This window comes from Zonotrichia leucophrys, chromosome 6 (genome assembly GCF_028769735.1).
Source record: "Zonotrichia leucophrys gambelii isolate GWCS_2022_RI chromosome 6, RI_Zleu_2.0, whole genome shotgun sequence".
Lineage (NCBI taxonomy): Eukaryota > Metazoa > Chordata > Aves > Passeriformes > Passerellidae > Zonotrichia > Zonotrichia leucophrys.
The window spans coordinates 16942399-16957261 of NC_088176.1; the positions used below are offsets into that span (position 1 = coordinate 16942399).

The 14863-nt window shown below is 42.0% G+C and overlaps 1 protein-coding gene across 2 annotated transcripts; it reads left to right on the top strand.

The window, feature by feature from the left end:
- The first annotated feature begins 412 nt into the window (after positions 1 to 412).
- Positions 413 to 14515, top strand: ACTA2 (actin alpha 2, smooth muscle). Of its 2 annotated transcripts, none has more exons than XM_064717379.1 (9): positions 413 to 430; positions 8191 to 8361; positions 10017 to 10145; positions 11043 to 11153; positions 11635 to 11719; positions 11804 to 11965; positions 12171 to 12362; positions 13273 to 13454; positions 14223 to 14515. In XM_064717379.1, the coding sequence occupies exons 2-9, from the start codon at positions 8233 to 8235 to the stop codon at positions 14364 to 14366; spliced, it is 1134 nt and encodes a 377-aa protein (XP_064573449.1). In that variant the 5' UTR covers positions 413 to 430; positions 8191 to 8232; the 3' UTR covers positions 14367 to 14515. The 2 variants fall into 2 exon arrangements, with proteins under 2 accessions (XP_064573449.1, XP_064573448.1); XM_064717378.1 differs by lacking the exon at positions 413 to 430 and adding an exon at positions 5670 to 5711.
- The last annotated feature ends 348 nt before the right edge of the window (positions 14516 to 14863 follow it).

The following is a 14863-nucleotide window of genomic DNA, read 5'->3' on the forward strand; positions in this document are numbered from 1 at the left end:
TACTTTTTACTTTTTGCATATAACAGCACACACTTTCATATAATAGCATGCCAATTCCAAAAGTAAGTTTCCTTTTTATCTTTTTTATTAAAAGTATGTGTTCACTTTAGTCACAAAGGTGATAGAATTCCCCTTGTATATTTTGTACATTCTTTGGTTTATTGCCACTTAACGCTCATTCCTTCACTGTTATTTAGTGGTTCTTGTGAAGTTTTAAAAAAAAGAAGTTCAGCTGTGCTCTCAGCTGTTTGTAGGTTGTGCTGAGTGACTCATACAGAAGACAAGGAAGTTGCAGTGTGGCCACATCTTCTTGTCCTGCCCTACAGTGACACTTAAACTCCAAATGCTCTAAGCCCAGTGCCAGGAGCAAGAGATGGAGACCAGGGCTGGGCCTTTGGGAGAGGCTGGTTCCACCTTGGTGGCACTTGTGGTGAGTGGCTCCACAATTTGCATCATCTAGAGCCAAAAAGTGAAACTCTGGCACTACAGCAAATTATTAAATGTGCTAGTGAAAGCAGTGACCTTGTTGAGTCTGGGAAGTTTGTGGAGGAAGGGCCCCTGGCCCTCGCTGTCCCACACAGGCTGTTTAGGGTGACTTCCCTGGAAGTACAGCACTTGTTTGCCACAGTGGCAGGGTGGGAAGATGTCATTTACATTTTGACAAGTTTGGATAGCTTGTTGCTGCAGAGGTTCTAATCATCACGGGAATCTGGCTCTTGAGAGATGTTCCAGTGTAACATTATTGTGAGGCCTTACCTGCAGTGTGATTTTGGGCAATTGTGCCAGTACCAGCTGTGACCCAGCTGCTGAGGGGCTGTTCAGAGTTTGCACACCGTGGGCCAGAGCTCTGCCCTGGCCACTGGCCTGAGGGCTGACCCAGCATCTCTGCTGGATTTGCAGCTCTTGTACACACAGCGTTGCTTTGAATATCTTTCTGATATATTTGTTGCTTTCCTTGTAACATTAGGGTTGTCTATACCAGTTAAATTGTGAGCTACAGGAGATGCCTTGCAGACAAAATGCAGTCTTTATTTCTACTAAAAAAATATTGAAGGGCATTCAAAACTATGTATTTAAACTAGTCAAATTTATGGAGGGAAAATTTGAAATATATCTGCATCTATTAATCCATTATGCATGAGGATATGGGTACATATGCCTGTCTCAAGAAATCCTTCTGCTTTACATAAGGAAGGAGAGAGGATATAGGAAGTGTAGGTGTCCCATTTCTTCCCAAGCATCTGCTCTCAGGAAATCTCAGACACAGGATACTGAGCTATATGGATATCAGCCTGACCCAGCAGGACTTGTGCTGATGTGCTGTTTATTTATCTAAGAAGGATGATGGGGGAGACATTATCTCATTTTTGCTTTGAACATATTCCTTTGATTTTGAATGAAGGATAATTTTACCACATTACCAGAGGAAGATACCTTGTTAAGAAGATGAAGGAAGGTTGTGAATTAACATTCTTTATCAGCCTACTTAAGAGGCCCAGATGGCAAACACTGTCTCCTGTAGCTCTTGAAGAGCACAAGCAAAACTATTTTCCGAATTTTGAAGGTTTAAAACTGCCATGCATGAAGATGATCAGAGCAATTTTGTCTTAGTTATTAGAGAGGGACCAGTGCAGGAGCCTGACAATCACAGAGAAAGCTAATCTATGGGCCTGACAGTTTATGGTTAATCTGACACTTTACAGATGCTTACTGTGTGACAGCTGCAATGAATCAGGTTATTAGAGTGACTTTCTGCTCCCTAAAGCTTATTTATTCCTGTCGTTCTCAAAATAGGGGGTGGGGATGTGTAAAGCCTATCAATGAGATAGAGGAGAGGGCCTGAAGCCAGACAAACCAAAACATTTAGAGATTCTGCTAATGTTACGAAGATGAAAGGAATCCCCAAATAAAAGGGAGCCAGAGACATATTTAGCAGAGCCTCATTCCTAAACAGCCAATTGGATGGAGGCAGGAAGGTCTCCACACATATCTCAGAAGTTGTTTTCCCTTATAAAGTAAAGCAAAGAGATTACTTTATTCACATTCTTCTATAGACTGGGATAAGCCTGCAGCTTCTGTCCTTCTTTACCAAAAAAGTATGGCATCTACCCACTGGTGCTGAGCCTCTGAGCTGGCACTCTTGGGGCCAGCAGGAGCCCATTTCCTTGGGATGGGGGGATCTGCAGCCCCAGCTGCTCTGGAGTCCCAGGCACACTTTGTGTGCAATCCACAGTTACTGAAAAGAAGGAGCTTAAGGAAGGTGTAGCTGAATTTCCACTGCTACATGGAAAGATGCTGGAAATCAACAGGAGAGTACCCAATGTGCATTGGAGCTTTGCTGGGATCTCTATTAAGAGATCAGGGGAAAAGATTCTGGAGAGAGGGACAAAATTAATTTTTCCTCTTCTTTTTCTTTCTGTGACTGTACTCCAGACATACTCTTGTGATGCAGACTGTAAAAGGGTTTAGCATGGAAGACCTGAGAAGTTCTCGGGGGAGTTAAATAAAAACCACAGGTTTTGGCTATGGAAATAAAGAGGGAAGAAGAACCTTGGGGCTCTTCTTGGGACACACCAGGCAAATTCTGCTGTGAAGTTTCTGTACAAATGAGTGGGATAAGGACAGAAAGGCAGCAGAAGCTGGTGTTGGAAGTGGCCTCCAGTGGGAAAGCTAAACTACTTTCAGGAATGGTGTTTTGTTCTTTTCCTTGAAAAACCCAAAGCCCCACTCCATACATATAGATATATTTCAGATGAGCTCTTATTTGCCCAGAGCTGCAGAGGAGGGTTCAGAGGTTTGATCCCCAGCATCTCGGCTTGATTCTCAGACTTTTTCTATGCAATCCTTTTTAGGTTCTCATTCATGTCTCATGCCGAGTTCATTCTTCCCTCTCCCCTTTGCCCCTCTGGCAATGACCTAAGTTACTGAGAAGAAAGGTGTAACATACTAATGCCATTTTTTTCACATGAGCTTTTATGTATAGAAATATTTTCGTGATCATATCTTCAGCATGGAGCCACTAAAAAGAAAAGAAAGTCTTTTATTCTATTATGTCCCTGGAGCTGGACTGACCTAATTTCCTTGTATAGTTCACCTGTTTGCCTTCCTTCCTTCCTGCCCTGGCATTTTCCAGTGTCCTACTGCAGAGACAAGCTGCCTGCTGAGCACTGCTCTTGATTGTGTGGCTGGGCAGCACCTCTGCATTTTCCCTCTGCTCTTGCTGTGAATTCATTGTCTACTGCTCAGTCAGCCTCTTCTAGCCTGCCTGTGCCTGCCTCTAACTAATATCCCCCATAGGGCAGCCCCTTCCAAAGAACTGGTGTTTACTCTGTATCCCCATGTCAACACCTGCCTGCTCTGAGTGAGACTCTGTATCTGTCAGCTCTGTCTTTTTCATGAGCACCCTGAAATCCCCTGTGCCCATGGCAGGGAGGGTGATGTGTGATCCCCACCCAGATAACCATTCCTGAATGCAGCCAAGGGCTGCTCCTGCCACCACTGCCACCAGCAGTAATTGCACTAGGATAAGGTTACAGGAATCATAGTGGAGCTTAACTGAGGTCCAGTCTCTGGTATCTGCGTGGCCACTGTCTCCTTTATGTTCACAGAGGTAGAAAACTCTTGCCTGTATTTCTGACTGTGCCAGGGAGCAGTGTGGATGATGTGCCAGCTCTGCTTGGGTGATGTGCCAGCTTGTTTACTTGGCTCTGCAGTCTCACTTGTGCTGTACTTGCCACAGAGCAATCACCACCAAGTTTTTTTGGGATTGTGAACTTCTGCTCAGTAAGGCAGAAATTTAGGATTCTTTTTGAATCTTTGTCCCAGTCTAGGTATTCAAGGATGATGTTTCTGAAAACCTTGGAGTGTGTTTCTTCTAATCTAGAAGGTAATTGGTGTTTGTATTGAAATCAGACATGATATTGCATTGAAGGGTTCTGCCCTGTGAAATTCCCCTTCCCCTTGACCAAGGTTGCCTGATCTAATACCATATGTTCTGTATGAGGTATGCAAGTTTTCTCAGCTATGTTGTTGAGTGTTGTTTAAAAACTAAGAATTTGGTTTTGGCTGTCCTTTGAATGTCAGTTGGAGATGTGCAAAAAAAGGGCCTGTTAAGATCCTCAGTTTTGGTTGCTTGCCACAATGGGTATTTTAATTTTCTTTCCATTTTTCTTCCCCTTTTTCTTTTTCTTCCCCTTTTTCTTTTTCTTCCCCTTTTTTTTTCTTTTTAGTATCTCTGTCTTTTGCCCTGGTGATGGAAGTGAAATAACAAATAGCTTTTGCATGGCTCATGTTCCAGCACTTGCTAGCTTCTGTTTCTGACTCTCCAAAGCACTTACATTCCTTAGAAGTTCCTTTCCTTAAAAGTTAAATTCCTTTTGGTGTTCAATCCATAATTCTGCCTATTTACTATCTCTGCTAGTAGCTTATTCCTTACATTTTTACATCAAAAAAATTTCCCTGTGGTTTTCTGGGAGGTTTTCTTGCATGAAAGCTACTCAGGCAGCAAGCACTCCATAACAAAGGCCTGGTGCCTCTCCCTGTTGTAACAAGGCTTGCAAAGCAAGGATCTGCTTGGATCATCACATCTCTCTTGGCTTGTGTTCTTGGAGAACTTTTGAATTTGTAAGTTTCAGTATTGGAGTTAAGAGATGCTGTTTCTTGTCTGTTGTACAAGCATAATGACAAAACATTGTTGGCTGAGAAAGGGCCGCTTCACCAGAATTAATCTGTCCGTACAACAGTTGGCTACAGCTGTAGAATTCCAGGCCTGTGCTGAAAATAACTTGTACAGTGAGAACTGTTCCTTTGTTTGCTAAAAGTGTGTTCAATGAAAAAGATAGCTGGGGTTATAAAATTCAACAACTTTATTATGAACAATTTGTGATGTGAATTTCTCCCAGTCCAGATTTGTGGGCATCAGTGGAGCAGCCCTTAGGCAAATTTGGCCTGCAGAGCCTGGAGCTGGAAAATAAACTTTCACAGAAACAGAATGGATTCTAACCCATCACAGAGCAGAGAGGATCACAACAATCTTTTGACTGAACATTTTCATAACCTTCAAGGACTTCTCTGTGAATCTTGTACAACAGCCAGTACTTTTTTTACTACCCTTAAGCCTGTGGGCAATAATTCTTATACAAGCAAGATTATAAGCTTTTAAAGAGACTTTGTAGAAAAATTGAGCAGCTGTGTAGCTGGCCAAAAAGATTTATTCTTTTTTTTTATCAAAATCTGCAGTGACAGCAAGGTGCTTGTTTAAAAAGACTTTCCCTGTTATAAATGACTGCTCTTCCAATTTCTCATTCTGCTTCTTGGATGTTACTGTGGAGTCCTGGACCTCTCTTGTTGGAACACATGATCCTCCTGCCAGAGAATGTCTACTGTGGGCACACTCTCTCTGGATTTTAGCAACTCTCCTGAAGTTTAAAAGTGTTTATCTTACACAGCTGAAAGTCTCCTCCTGTTTCATGAGCTCTACACTGGAATGCAGTGGAAGAGACCCAGGGCCTGTGGCCACCCAGATTAGAGTTTTTTGTATTAAGGTCCCTATATGGTTTTGTTAGAGACTTCAGCTCTGTCTCTGTCTGTCTCTGCTCCTTGTTTGGGAGGCTGGTGGGAGGAGAAGAGCTGAAGGGGCTATAAAACCTCTGGGGTTTCAGATACAGAGTGTACCACCCCAGAGCAGCCATCCTCAGCCAAGCGCTGTCAGGGTAAGTGGCACGGAACCAATGCATGATTTACAGGTTGCTGGAGGATTTCAATTAAATAATGTCAAGTGGAAGCTGTTCAGGAGGATGTACTGCTGTGCTGTAATTTGCTTAAAAGACTTATTAGAATTGAGTTGAAAAAATGCTTGTAGTATCTATACTGAGCTTTCTTTATTTTATATTCTGAAAGGAAAAGTTCTCCTCTAATAATTTAACTGATTCTACCAGCACTTTAGCATCTGTATAAAGAAATAGTTTGTGTAATACCACTGCTGGAATTGCAGATATACTCTGGTTTAAATGAGCCCGTGTGACATTGGGGTGTTAGTTAGGGACAGAGTTCCTGGTGGGGTGTGCAGTAGTATTTCTTAGGAGATTTGCTTTAGTGCTTTAAATCAAGTGTGAGGTGAAAGAGTGTTTCGTGGAATGTGACTGCAGGAAGAGCTGGAAGTATGCAAATCAGCAGTGTCTAATAGGATAAACTGAGGATGCATGTGTATTCATCCTTGTTTCTATGCATATGAAACTACTGTTCTGTAAAATGCCAAACATTCATTAACAAACAGGCTACAAGCAGCACTTGTGGAGCTGGAGTTCTCTTTATAATTTATTGTGGAGGTTGGGGAGGTGATTGATTATATTTGCATGTAAAATGGGGAGAAGAAAGAGGCTAAAGACTGTTTATTGGGAGAAAAATTTCCTTTCTTCCACAGCACTCAGTGACATTTGCTCTAAGATCTTGCTACTGCCTGCCATGGCAGTCCTGAGCTGTAACTCATTGGTTGGTAGCAGAGCCCTCTGTCTGATTTTTCAACTTTTTGTGCTTTATTACTAAATATGGTTTTCATTTAGAGTCCACTAAGCTCAGAAATGTAGCCTCTCCTGCCCCCTTCTTCCCTCCCCCAAGTGATTTTTGGCATTGCACGAGCTGCCTTGGTTTGAGCAACCCCCCTGACCTCAAACGCTGTTCCAAAAACAGACAGCTGAAAAGCATATTTCCTAATTAGGAAATGGTTTGTCCAAACCAGCCTGTTCATTCATGTTAGATAACAGTTGTACTCCATTCAGTAAATATTTTAATATAAAGAGCCTGAGGAGTTTATTAAATTAAAAAATTGCAACTTACTTTCCTTCCACAGTTATAATGATAAAATATCTGGAATACAAAGTTAGGATTTCCCTATCCTAGGAGCTCCTGGGAACTCTGCCCACACAGCCTGCAGGAGCAGGGCTGCAGCAATGTCTCGTGGCTGCCTGGCTGGGGAGAGGCAGAGGATCTCAAATGAGGCATTTGGGAGAACTGCCTGTGCCTGTTCCATCCACTGCAGAGGTTTAACAGATTGTGGCCTCCCTTGCTCATTGGCCATGGCTCTTGCTGACCCCATTCTCATTTCTGCCTGCACTTCCAGTATTCCTGCAGCAGAAGGTTTTGGAGGCTGCATGTGGAGCCAGCTGGTCTGTGGATGACAGCTGTCTCCCTTAGCTGCTAACACACTGCAATTTGTTGAACTCTGCATGGAAGCCCAGGCTTGGAGTAGGCCAAGTGATTCCCTACCACGCTATAAATTGTGAGCAAATAGTTCTTCTTGAGTCCTGGTATTCAGTGCTTGTTTCTGTAATTGACTTCAATACAAAGCCTTCAAAGCATTTTTATTACTCATATTATCTTCCTGTTGCCAGAGGAAGAAAACAGTTTCTTTTTACTGAGCCAAGGAGCCAACATAAATTGTTCTGTCACTCTACAAATGCAGTTTATTAGCTGCTTTGAAATAATGATAGATGTTATGGCCTGTTTTTAAAACACATACTGTCTCTGACTTAATTTTAAAGGTGGGTTTATTTTTCTAACTGAATAGGGGAGAACTGGATAAGACTTGCTTCTTTTTTTCCCCTTTTTTATTTGAAAAATTTCTACCTTTTTAAAAGGTCAAATGTAAACTTAATTGGCCATTTTCATCAGTGGATTAATATCTGCATCAGGAAAACACCCCTGGTACATGCCTAGCATTTAATATAGCTAGTTTTTGGGAAGCCCAAGACTAGAATGGGAAGTTGAAGTGCTCTTACATTTTAACAGCTATCCACAAGTGTCAGGATTTTGTCAGGCTGATAGAAAAGCAGGAGAAGTTGTGCTGAATTCAATGCAAATTAATCTTTGTTTTTGCAGCTGTCAGTCCAGCGTTCTCTTTTATCTCCCTCCCCCAGCCATGGATTTCTGAGACCAAATTTAGATAAACATTTGCTGCTCCCTGATCTCTCTGCTTGTGCCTCAGGGCTGGAAGTCTCCTCTGGAATTCCCTGGATAATCTCTAGTGCACCCAGGCATGGTTGATAGCTCTCATGCTTTCAGAAGGAAGCCCTGCAGTCCTTGTGATTCCCAGCCAGGGCCATTCCCCTCCTTGCAGGTTCTGGTGGCCAGGGTGGCTCTGCTACTTGAGCGTGATTTTGGTTTTGATTTAATTCTTCCCTGCTGTTTTCACAGGGCTCTTTTCTGTCTGGAAGGCCACGGGCACTGCTGTAGAAGATGTGTGAGGAAGAGGACAGCACTGCCCTTGTCTGTGACAATGGCTCGGGGCTCTGTAAAGCCGGCTTTGCTGGAGACGATGCTCCAAGAGCAGTTTTCCCCTCCATTGTGGGTCGTCCCAGGCACCAGGTGATGAACTACTTTGGTTGTTCCTTACTGGGCTTGTAGAAGGCTTTGCTGCCCTGTCCCCAGCCCTTCAGCCAGGGCCATCTGTGTCTGGGGCCAGTCCAGCCTGGGGTCATCTGTGTAACACAGTATTTCCAGGCAAAATGAGTCCGGCAGCACACTCCCCTGAATCAAGGGAGGTCTCATGCCTTGTAAAGGAATCCTTTTAAATTTTTTCACTCCCTTCTATGCCATCTTTTCCCTGCCCTTTAATTTTGAATCACCCAGAAAACTTGGTGAGTAAAACTAGGTTAAAGAAACTCAACCCAAAATCCAAATAAGCCCCACACAGGAAGATCTGGAAATTCTGACTGCTCTTAAAGCCGATAATAGGTGATGTGCGGAAGACTAAAGGAGGAAGCAGAAGTTTTCATTTGGCTTTCTCCTAACCTTTCTGGCTTTATTCATTAAGCTGTACCAGAAATGGGTACCTGTCTAAGAGCTGAGTTTCCTTAGCTTCAAGGTTTACATTTGAGTATATGATGCACTCCACTATATTTTAATAGTTTGCAGAACACATTTATTATCTGAGCTGTTAATTATAGAGAGTTTATGAGACAGATCACCATAAGCATGAATTAGAGCAGCTTGTCTAGGTCACAACAAACTAATCCAAGTAATTAACAGATCCACCTAATTGCTTCTATGTCATCCAAGGCCCTGGTGGAAAGAGGCAAGCTCTTTGCAAGATGAAGACTTTATATACCCAGCAAATTCATTTAAAGTTCTCCAGGATTGGAGAAATACCTGCCTTTCAACGCAGAAACTAGGACTGGAGGGCTAATTGATGCCTCTAGGAATTACCATAATTTGAAAAGTGCATGCAAATGCCATCATCTGTAGCTAGTGGAAATGATAATAATTGCTCAAAACCAAGCCATATAGTTACAGGGGAAACAAACACAGATTTCTAGAACCTTTCTTTCCTGATCATTTAGGATGGAGCATTCCATTAAAAATTGCAAATCTAGGATGCCTGTTTTTAAGACATGGATTTAGAGATGCCAAGGTTTGGATTCTCTAATGACTAATTTCTGATAGGAGTATTATGTACTTAAAGGATCCTACTATATTCTATTTTTCTTTCATTATTTCTGATTTTAACATAAAGTCTAGTGTATATCCAGAGTAGTTTCCCGCTTCTGGTCCTTTAATAATTTCTACTGGATCCATGAAAATATCTGTAAAGAGGTCCACACAGTAGATTACTTTGTCCATCCCTAATCACAGTATTATGGCATTCAAATAGAGGATTAAAAAATGTTGAAACTGAAGCTTTGGGGAATGTAAATTGTGTATCACTCAATCTTGACCCTTAGACGGCACAATATCACCTTCTGCTTTTACTCCACTTTATTATCATTTAGCAGACTGTTCATCCCTAAATAATAAGAAACATAAACCAACTCAACTGTAGTGGAAATATGAACTCCAGAGATTTAATAATGAAACATTTAATACTGGCAATTTAAGAGCAACACATAATACTCCATTTGCTAGTATTAGTAAACTATGTTGTAACTAGTATAATGGCAACTGGATTTGTTTCACAGCTGATGTTCTGTCTACTTTATGACACTATTCTCTGAGAGACTAACACAATTTGTATTATTTTATAGGGTGTGATGGTTGGTATGGGTCAAAAAGACAGCTATGTGGGTGATGAGGCTCAAAGCAAGAGAGGAATCCTGACCCTGAAATACCCCATAGAGCACGGCATCATTACAAACTGGGACGACATGGAGAAGGTATTTCAGCTTTGAGGAGTCAATGTGTACTGCTGGTAAACTGAACTATTTGAACCAAATATTTGCAGAATATCCACTAAATTTTAGATGAAAGTGTCATGCTACCCAGTATTCTTTTGGTTCAAGAAAAAACGTATTTGGAACGGTCTGGACAACCCAACACACTGGAAGTGTGTGGAGTCACCCAGCACTTGACTCTCAGTATTGTAGAATTTGCTTGAAAGCAAAATCTTTTAGATGCCAAACATATCAACCAGTCCCCAATGACTACCAGCTTGAAAACAAGCTTAGGAAAGACTTCTTGGCCTTCAGACTGAAATCTCTGGTTGTTTTACTTCTTATCAGGGTATTAACCTCCCCACTGCCTCATTTGTTCTCAAATTTTTACAACTTGTAGGAACAAGTAATGTGGAGGTGATAAACACAAGTTGACTTTCAGCCTCACAAACTATTTATCTTCATTTCTTTTCTTGGCTTCTTGGGCTGGCCTGTACAAACCAAAAGAGGAAACTGTCAAGAGACCCATTATCTGTTGAACTCTGTGTATGTTCTCTGAGTTGTTTTGGAACTGTTTCCCTTTCAGTCATTATTGAAATAGCATTGCTGGAACCAAGTGTGTCCTGTGCTGTCTTTTCTCTTGTAAGAGTACTATATTCATTTTCCGTATGTGTCCTTAAAGTAAGTCATATATTACTGCAGCCTGAGGATGGTGCTTTTCTTTCTACAGTTGTTCTGGTAGTCTCTGTGGAGGCAGTAAGAACAACTGCATGAGAAACATCACCAGCCTGTATCTAGGGCTGAAGCAGAGTGCTGGATCTCAGCACGTGTCTGGAAGTGATGCTGAGCTGCTGACTGATGGTTTTCTTTATTTCTCTTGGCTTCTCTCACTATCCTCAGATCTGGCACCATTCTTTCTATAACGAGCTCCGGGTTGCACCTGAGGAGCACCCAACTCTGCTGACTGAAGCACCCCTGAATCCCAAAGCCAACCGTGAGAAAATGACACAGGTGAGCCACAGTAAAGCTATGGAATTGTCCAACCTTTTCATTCAGCAGGATGTGAATGTCATCTTTCCAGTCAGTCGTGCTGTCCAGCAGTCTGTCTCTCTCAGTTGTGGGAGATGGAAAGCACACAGCCACCACCTGTCATATTTACATATTATTACATATAGTTTAGAAGATCACTGTATCTGACTATCTCCAGTCTGTCCAAACTTTGTAATCTTAATTTATTTTTATGCCCAGGCCTATTACAAAATTATCTTTGATACGTGCATGAGACTATATTAATATGATAAAAATATAGGCCAAATACAGGGAGATACCTTACAGGACAAATATTTTTGGATTTAGATTTTGTATTTTCCTTTCTTGTTTTTACCAAGCATAGAGAAATATCAACATCTTGCATTCTACCTCTCTTTCAGTAAATTGCTTCAACTAAGCTATACCCTCTAGTGTAAAGACAATTATTTTAATTGCATTTCAGATCATGTTTGAGACGTTCAACGTGCCAGCCATGTATGTAGCTATTCAAGCCGTTCTGTCCCTCTATGCCTCTGGACGTACCACAGGTAAGCCCCAGGGGAACGTGGCACAGGTGTTTGCAATGGTTCCGTGGGGATGATGGCGATGATCTGTGTGTTACCCTCCCAAAGGGATCGTGCTTGACTCTGGGGACGGCGTCACCCACAATGTGCCCATCTACGAGGGCTACGCCCTGCCACACGCCATCATGCGCCTGGACCTGGCTGGCCGCGACCTCACCGACTACCTCATGAAAATCCTGACGGAGCGCGGCTACTCCTTCGTCACCACTGGTAAGGACACGCCGAAACAGAGCCTTGTTCAGTGGTTCTGCAGTTGAATAGGCATGGGAAGGTCTCCAACATGAAAGCCCCTTGAAAAGCTAGCAGGGGATTTGTTTAAAATAAGGGGAGGGTGTTGGAAGGTGAAAGGGAACAAGTAGTCAACATGTCTGGGTCCTTCCTGTATGCCATTTTAAAGATTGAATCCTCCTTACAGCGGAGCGTGAAATTGTCCGTGACATCAAGGAAAAGCTCTGTTACGTGGCCCTGGACTTTGAAAATGAGATGGCCACTGCTGCATCTTCCTCGTCTCTGGAAAAAAGCTACGAGCTTCCTGATGGTCAGGTGATCACCATTGGGAATGAACGCTTTCGGTGCCCAGAGACGCTCTTCCAGCCTTCTTTCATTGGTGAGTTCAGTGGCTGTTCTGCCTTGGGAAACTGTACAGAAATACTAAGTCCCTATTTCCTTTTGCTCGTGCTCCATTACTGACTCATCCACAGCTATGCATGTGTCCTAGCACCCACTATAAAACAATCTTTTAGAACAGGTCTATTAATGTGGTGGGAAGAACTTCACATTAAACAATTAGCCAAAATGCTTTCCCAAAATAAACCCACAATGTTTATTCCTGCCTTCTGGCATTGGGCCTGTATCATTTTGTATGTTTGAATGTGCTTGCCAGGAGTGGGAAGAGGTGGGAGGGGCATGCAGGCAGCAAGACCTACTTTTATTTTTCCAAAAGACTGCTCCAAATCCTGAATCCATGGTTCATTGCCTTTTCGGAGCAAAGTCAAGATGATGCCATGCTAATCAACATCCATGAAGGCAGATTTGCAACTAGGTCACACAGAAATCCAGAGTCAGTTCTGCCAATAGGCAGAATTTCAACTCAGAGATAAAGCAGTTGCATGCCTAGAGGTATTAGGACATATTTTGACTGTTCTGTCTCTGAGTTGACTTAATTTGAAAAGAAAAAAAAAAAAAAAGGAAAAAAAAGAGAACAAATTATTCCAAGACCATATAAGGAATTCTTAGGACAATTGAGATTGCCTGCAGAAGGCTATTGGAAACTTTGCTATTCCACACCCCCAACTTTCTTTTTTAGGAGGACTTGTGTGTAAGGGGGAGAGGAGGACTGTACATGAAGGAACTCTTAAGCAAATAATTTAGGCAACTGCAAAATGACTTTCCAGATTTCCAAAGCTCTGAGACTGATGTCCTCCAAAGAATCACTAAACAGCATGTCAGTTCTGCATTAACAATTTTAAGTCTCTGTATGGAGTTGCTTCCTCATTGTTCTTCTGTACCTTCCCCAGGCATGGAGTCTGCTGGCATTCATGAAACCACTTACAACAGCATCATGAAATGTGACATAGACATCAGAAAGGATCTTTATGCCAACAATGTGCTGTCTGGAGGCACCACAATGTACCCGGGAATTGCAGACAGGATGCAGAAGGAAATAACTGCCCTGGCTCCTAGCACCATGAAGATCAAGGTATGTATGGTGCAATCTTTGTAGATTATATGAGCTGGCATTTACAAAGTCCTCAAAGATCTAATGAAACATGCAACACCTTACAAAGTGAGTGCTTTTAACACATTCTGAATCACATCTGGAGTACCTAGCAAATAATCACAAACTGGTAACTTTGGTGCGGGAAGAAGAGAGCTTTCTCTCATTTCCTTGTTCATGTTGATTTCAGTCAAATGTCCTAATGTGGCCAAAGAACAGCATGAACCCAGGAATATAAATGTTCCTCTGGGGCTCTATGTGAGCTTCTTCAGCCCTTCTAGTCTGATGGATGTGGAAGAGAGGAAATGCTGGTTTTGTCTTTGGCTTACAAGTTTGAAAGAGACCCTGACAAACTAATCTTTGTTCGGCTGCTTCAACTCTTGTGTTTTTTCCTTTACAAACATTTTATCAGCTATACCAAAAGGAGTGCTCCATAGGTCATTGATTTTTTTCAAGCCCACCTAGACTGTCATTATGTTTCCAGAGCAATTATCTCCCCTTTTCTCATATATGCTCAGGAGTACATGAGTGCACCAGGGACAGGGGGCACTGAGGGTTGAGTCAGGCAGAGAATTTGAGGGTATAGATTTATATAACAAATTCTAAACTTTGCTGCTTGCAGCAATGGATAGCACTAGCACATAGGTGCAGTGTTTTTTAATACCACAGATCACTGCTTTAGTATTTTTGTATAAAAATGTATTTTATTCATAGTAGACAGTCGTACTTAATGTTTTATTTCTTAAACAGATCATTGCTCCTCCTGAACGCAAGTACTCGGTCTGGATTGGAGGCTCTATCCTTGCTTCCCTCTCTACTTTCCAGCAAATGTGGATCAGCAAACAGGAATATGATGAAGCTGGTCCATCCATTGTTCACCGCAAATGCTTTTAAATTGCTTTTTCTTTATATCCTTAGTGTGAATGTATTCAGGGAAGTACATTCTTATAATTTCATTCCATAAATCCTTCATCGTAATTAATCTAATTAATTGGATACTGTGTATTTCTTAAAATAAATTTTAAATATGCTATGAAATTGCTGCTCCTATTTAAAACAAAAACAAAAGCCATGCCATGAGTGTGTGGAGATGCCATTACAGCTGGCTTGAAGCTCCATCTTGTGACATGAATTTATTATTACACTCCACTGGGCTTAACAGAAATGGTGGTACCTTTAGCTCGATGATGCCAATGCCTGAAGATGCTCACCTGTCAGGCTGCATGTTCTCAAAGTTTAGCCTCAGAACACATTTTAATCTGCAGAGAGAACCAGCCATGGTTCTTACAAAGTTCTAGGCAGTACCAAAGGAGCATGGCATCTGTTCAGTATCAGGAATACCATGTTCAATATCATGGGCACGCTGCTTTGCATCTGCTCTATCCAGAAAC

Excerpts from the sequence above, each read along its gene's own strand:
- ACTA2 (XM_064717379.1), top strand. The coding sequence starts at position 8,233 with ATGTGTGAGGAAGAGGACAGCACTGCCCTTGTCTGTGACAATGGCTCG. Across the intron at positions 8,362-10,016 it reads TGGGTCGTCCCAGGCACCAG|GGTGTGATGGTTGGTATGGG; the intron begins GTGATGAACTAC and ends ATTATTTTATAG. Across the intron at positions 11,720-11,803 it reads TGCCTCTGGACGTACCACAG|GGATCGTGCTTGACTCTGGG; the intron begins GTAAGCCCCAGG and ends ACCCTCCCAAAG.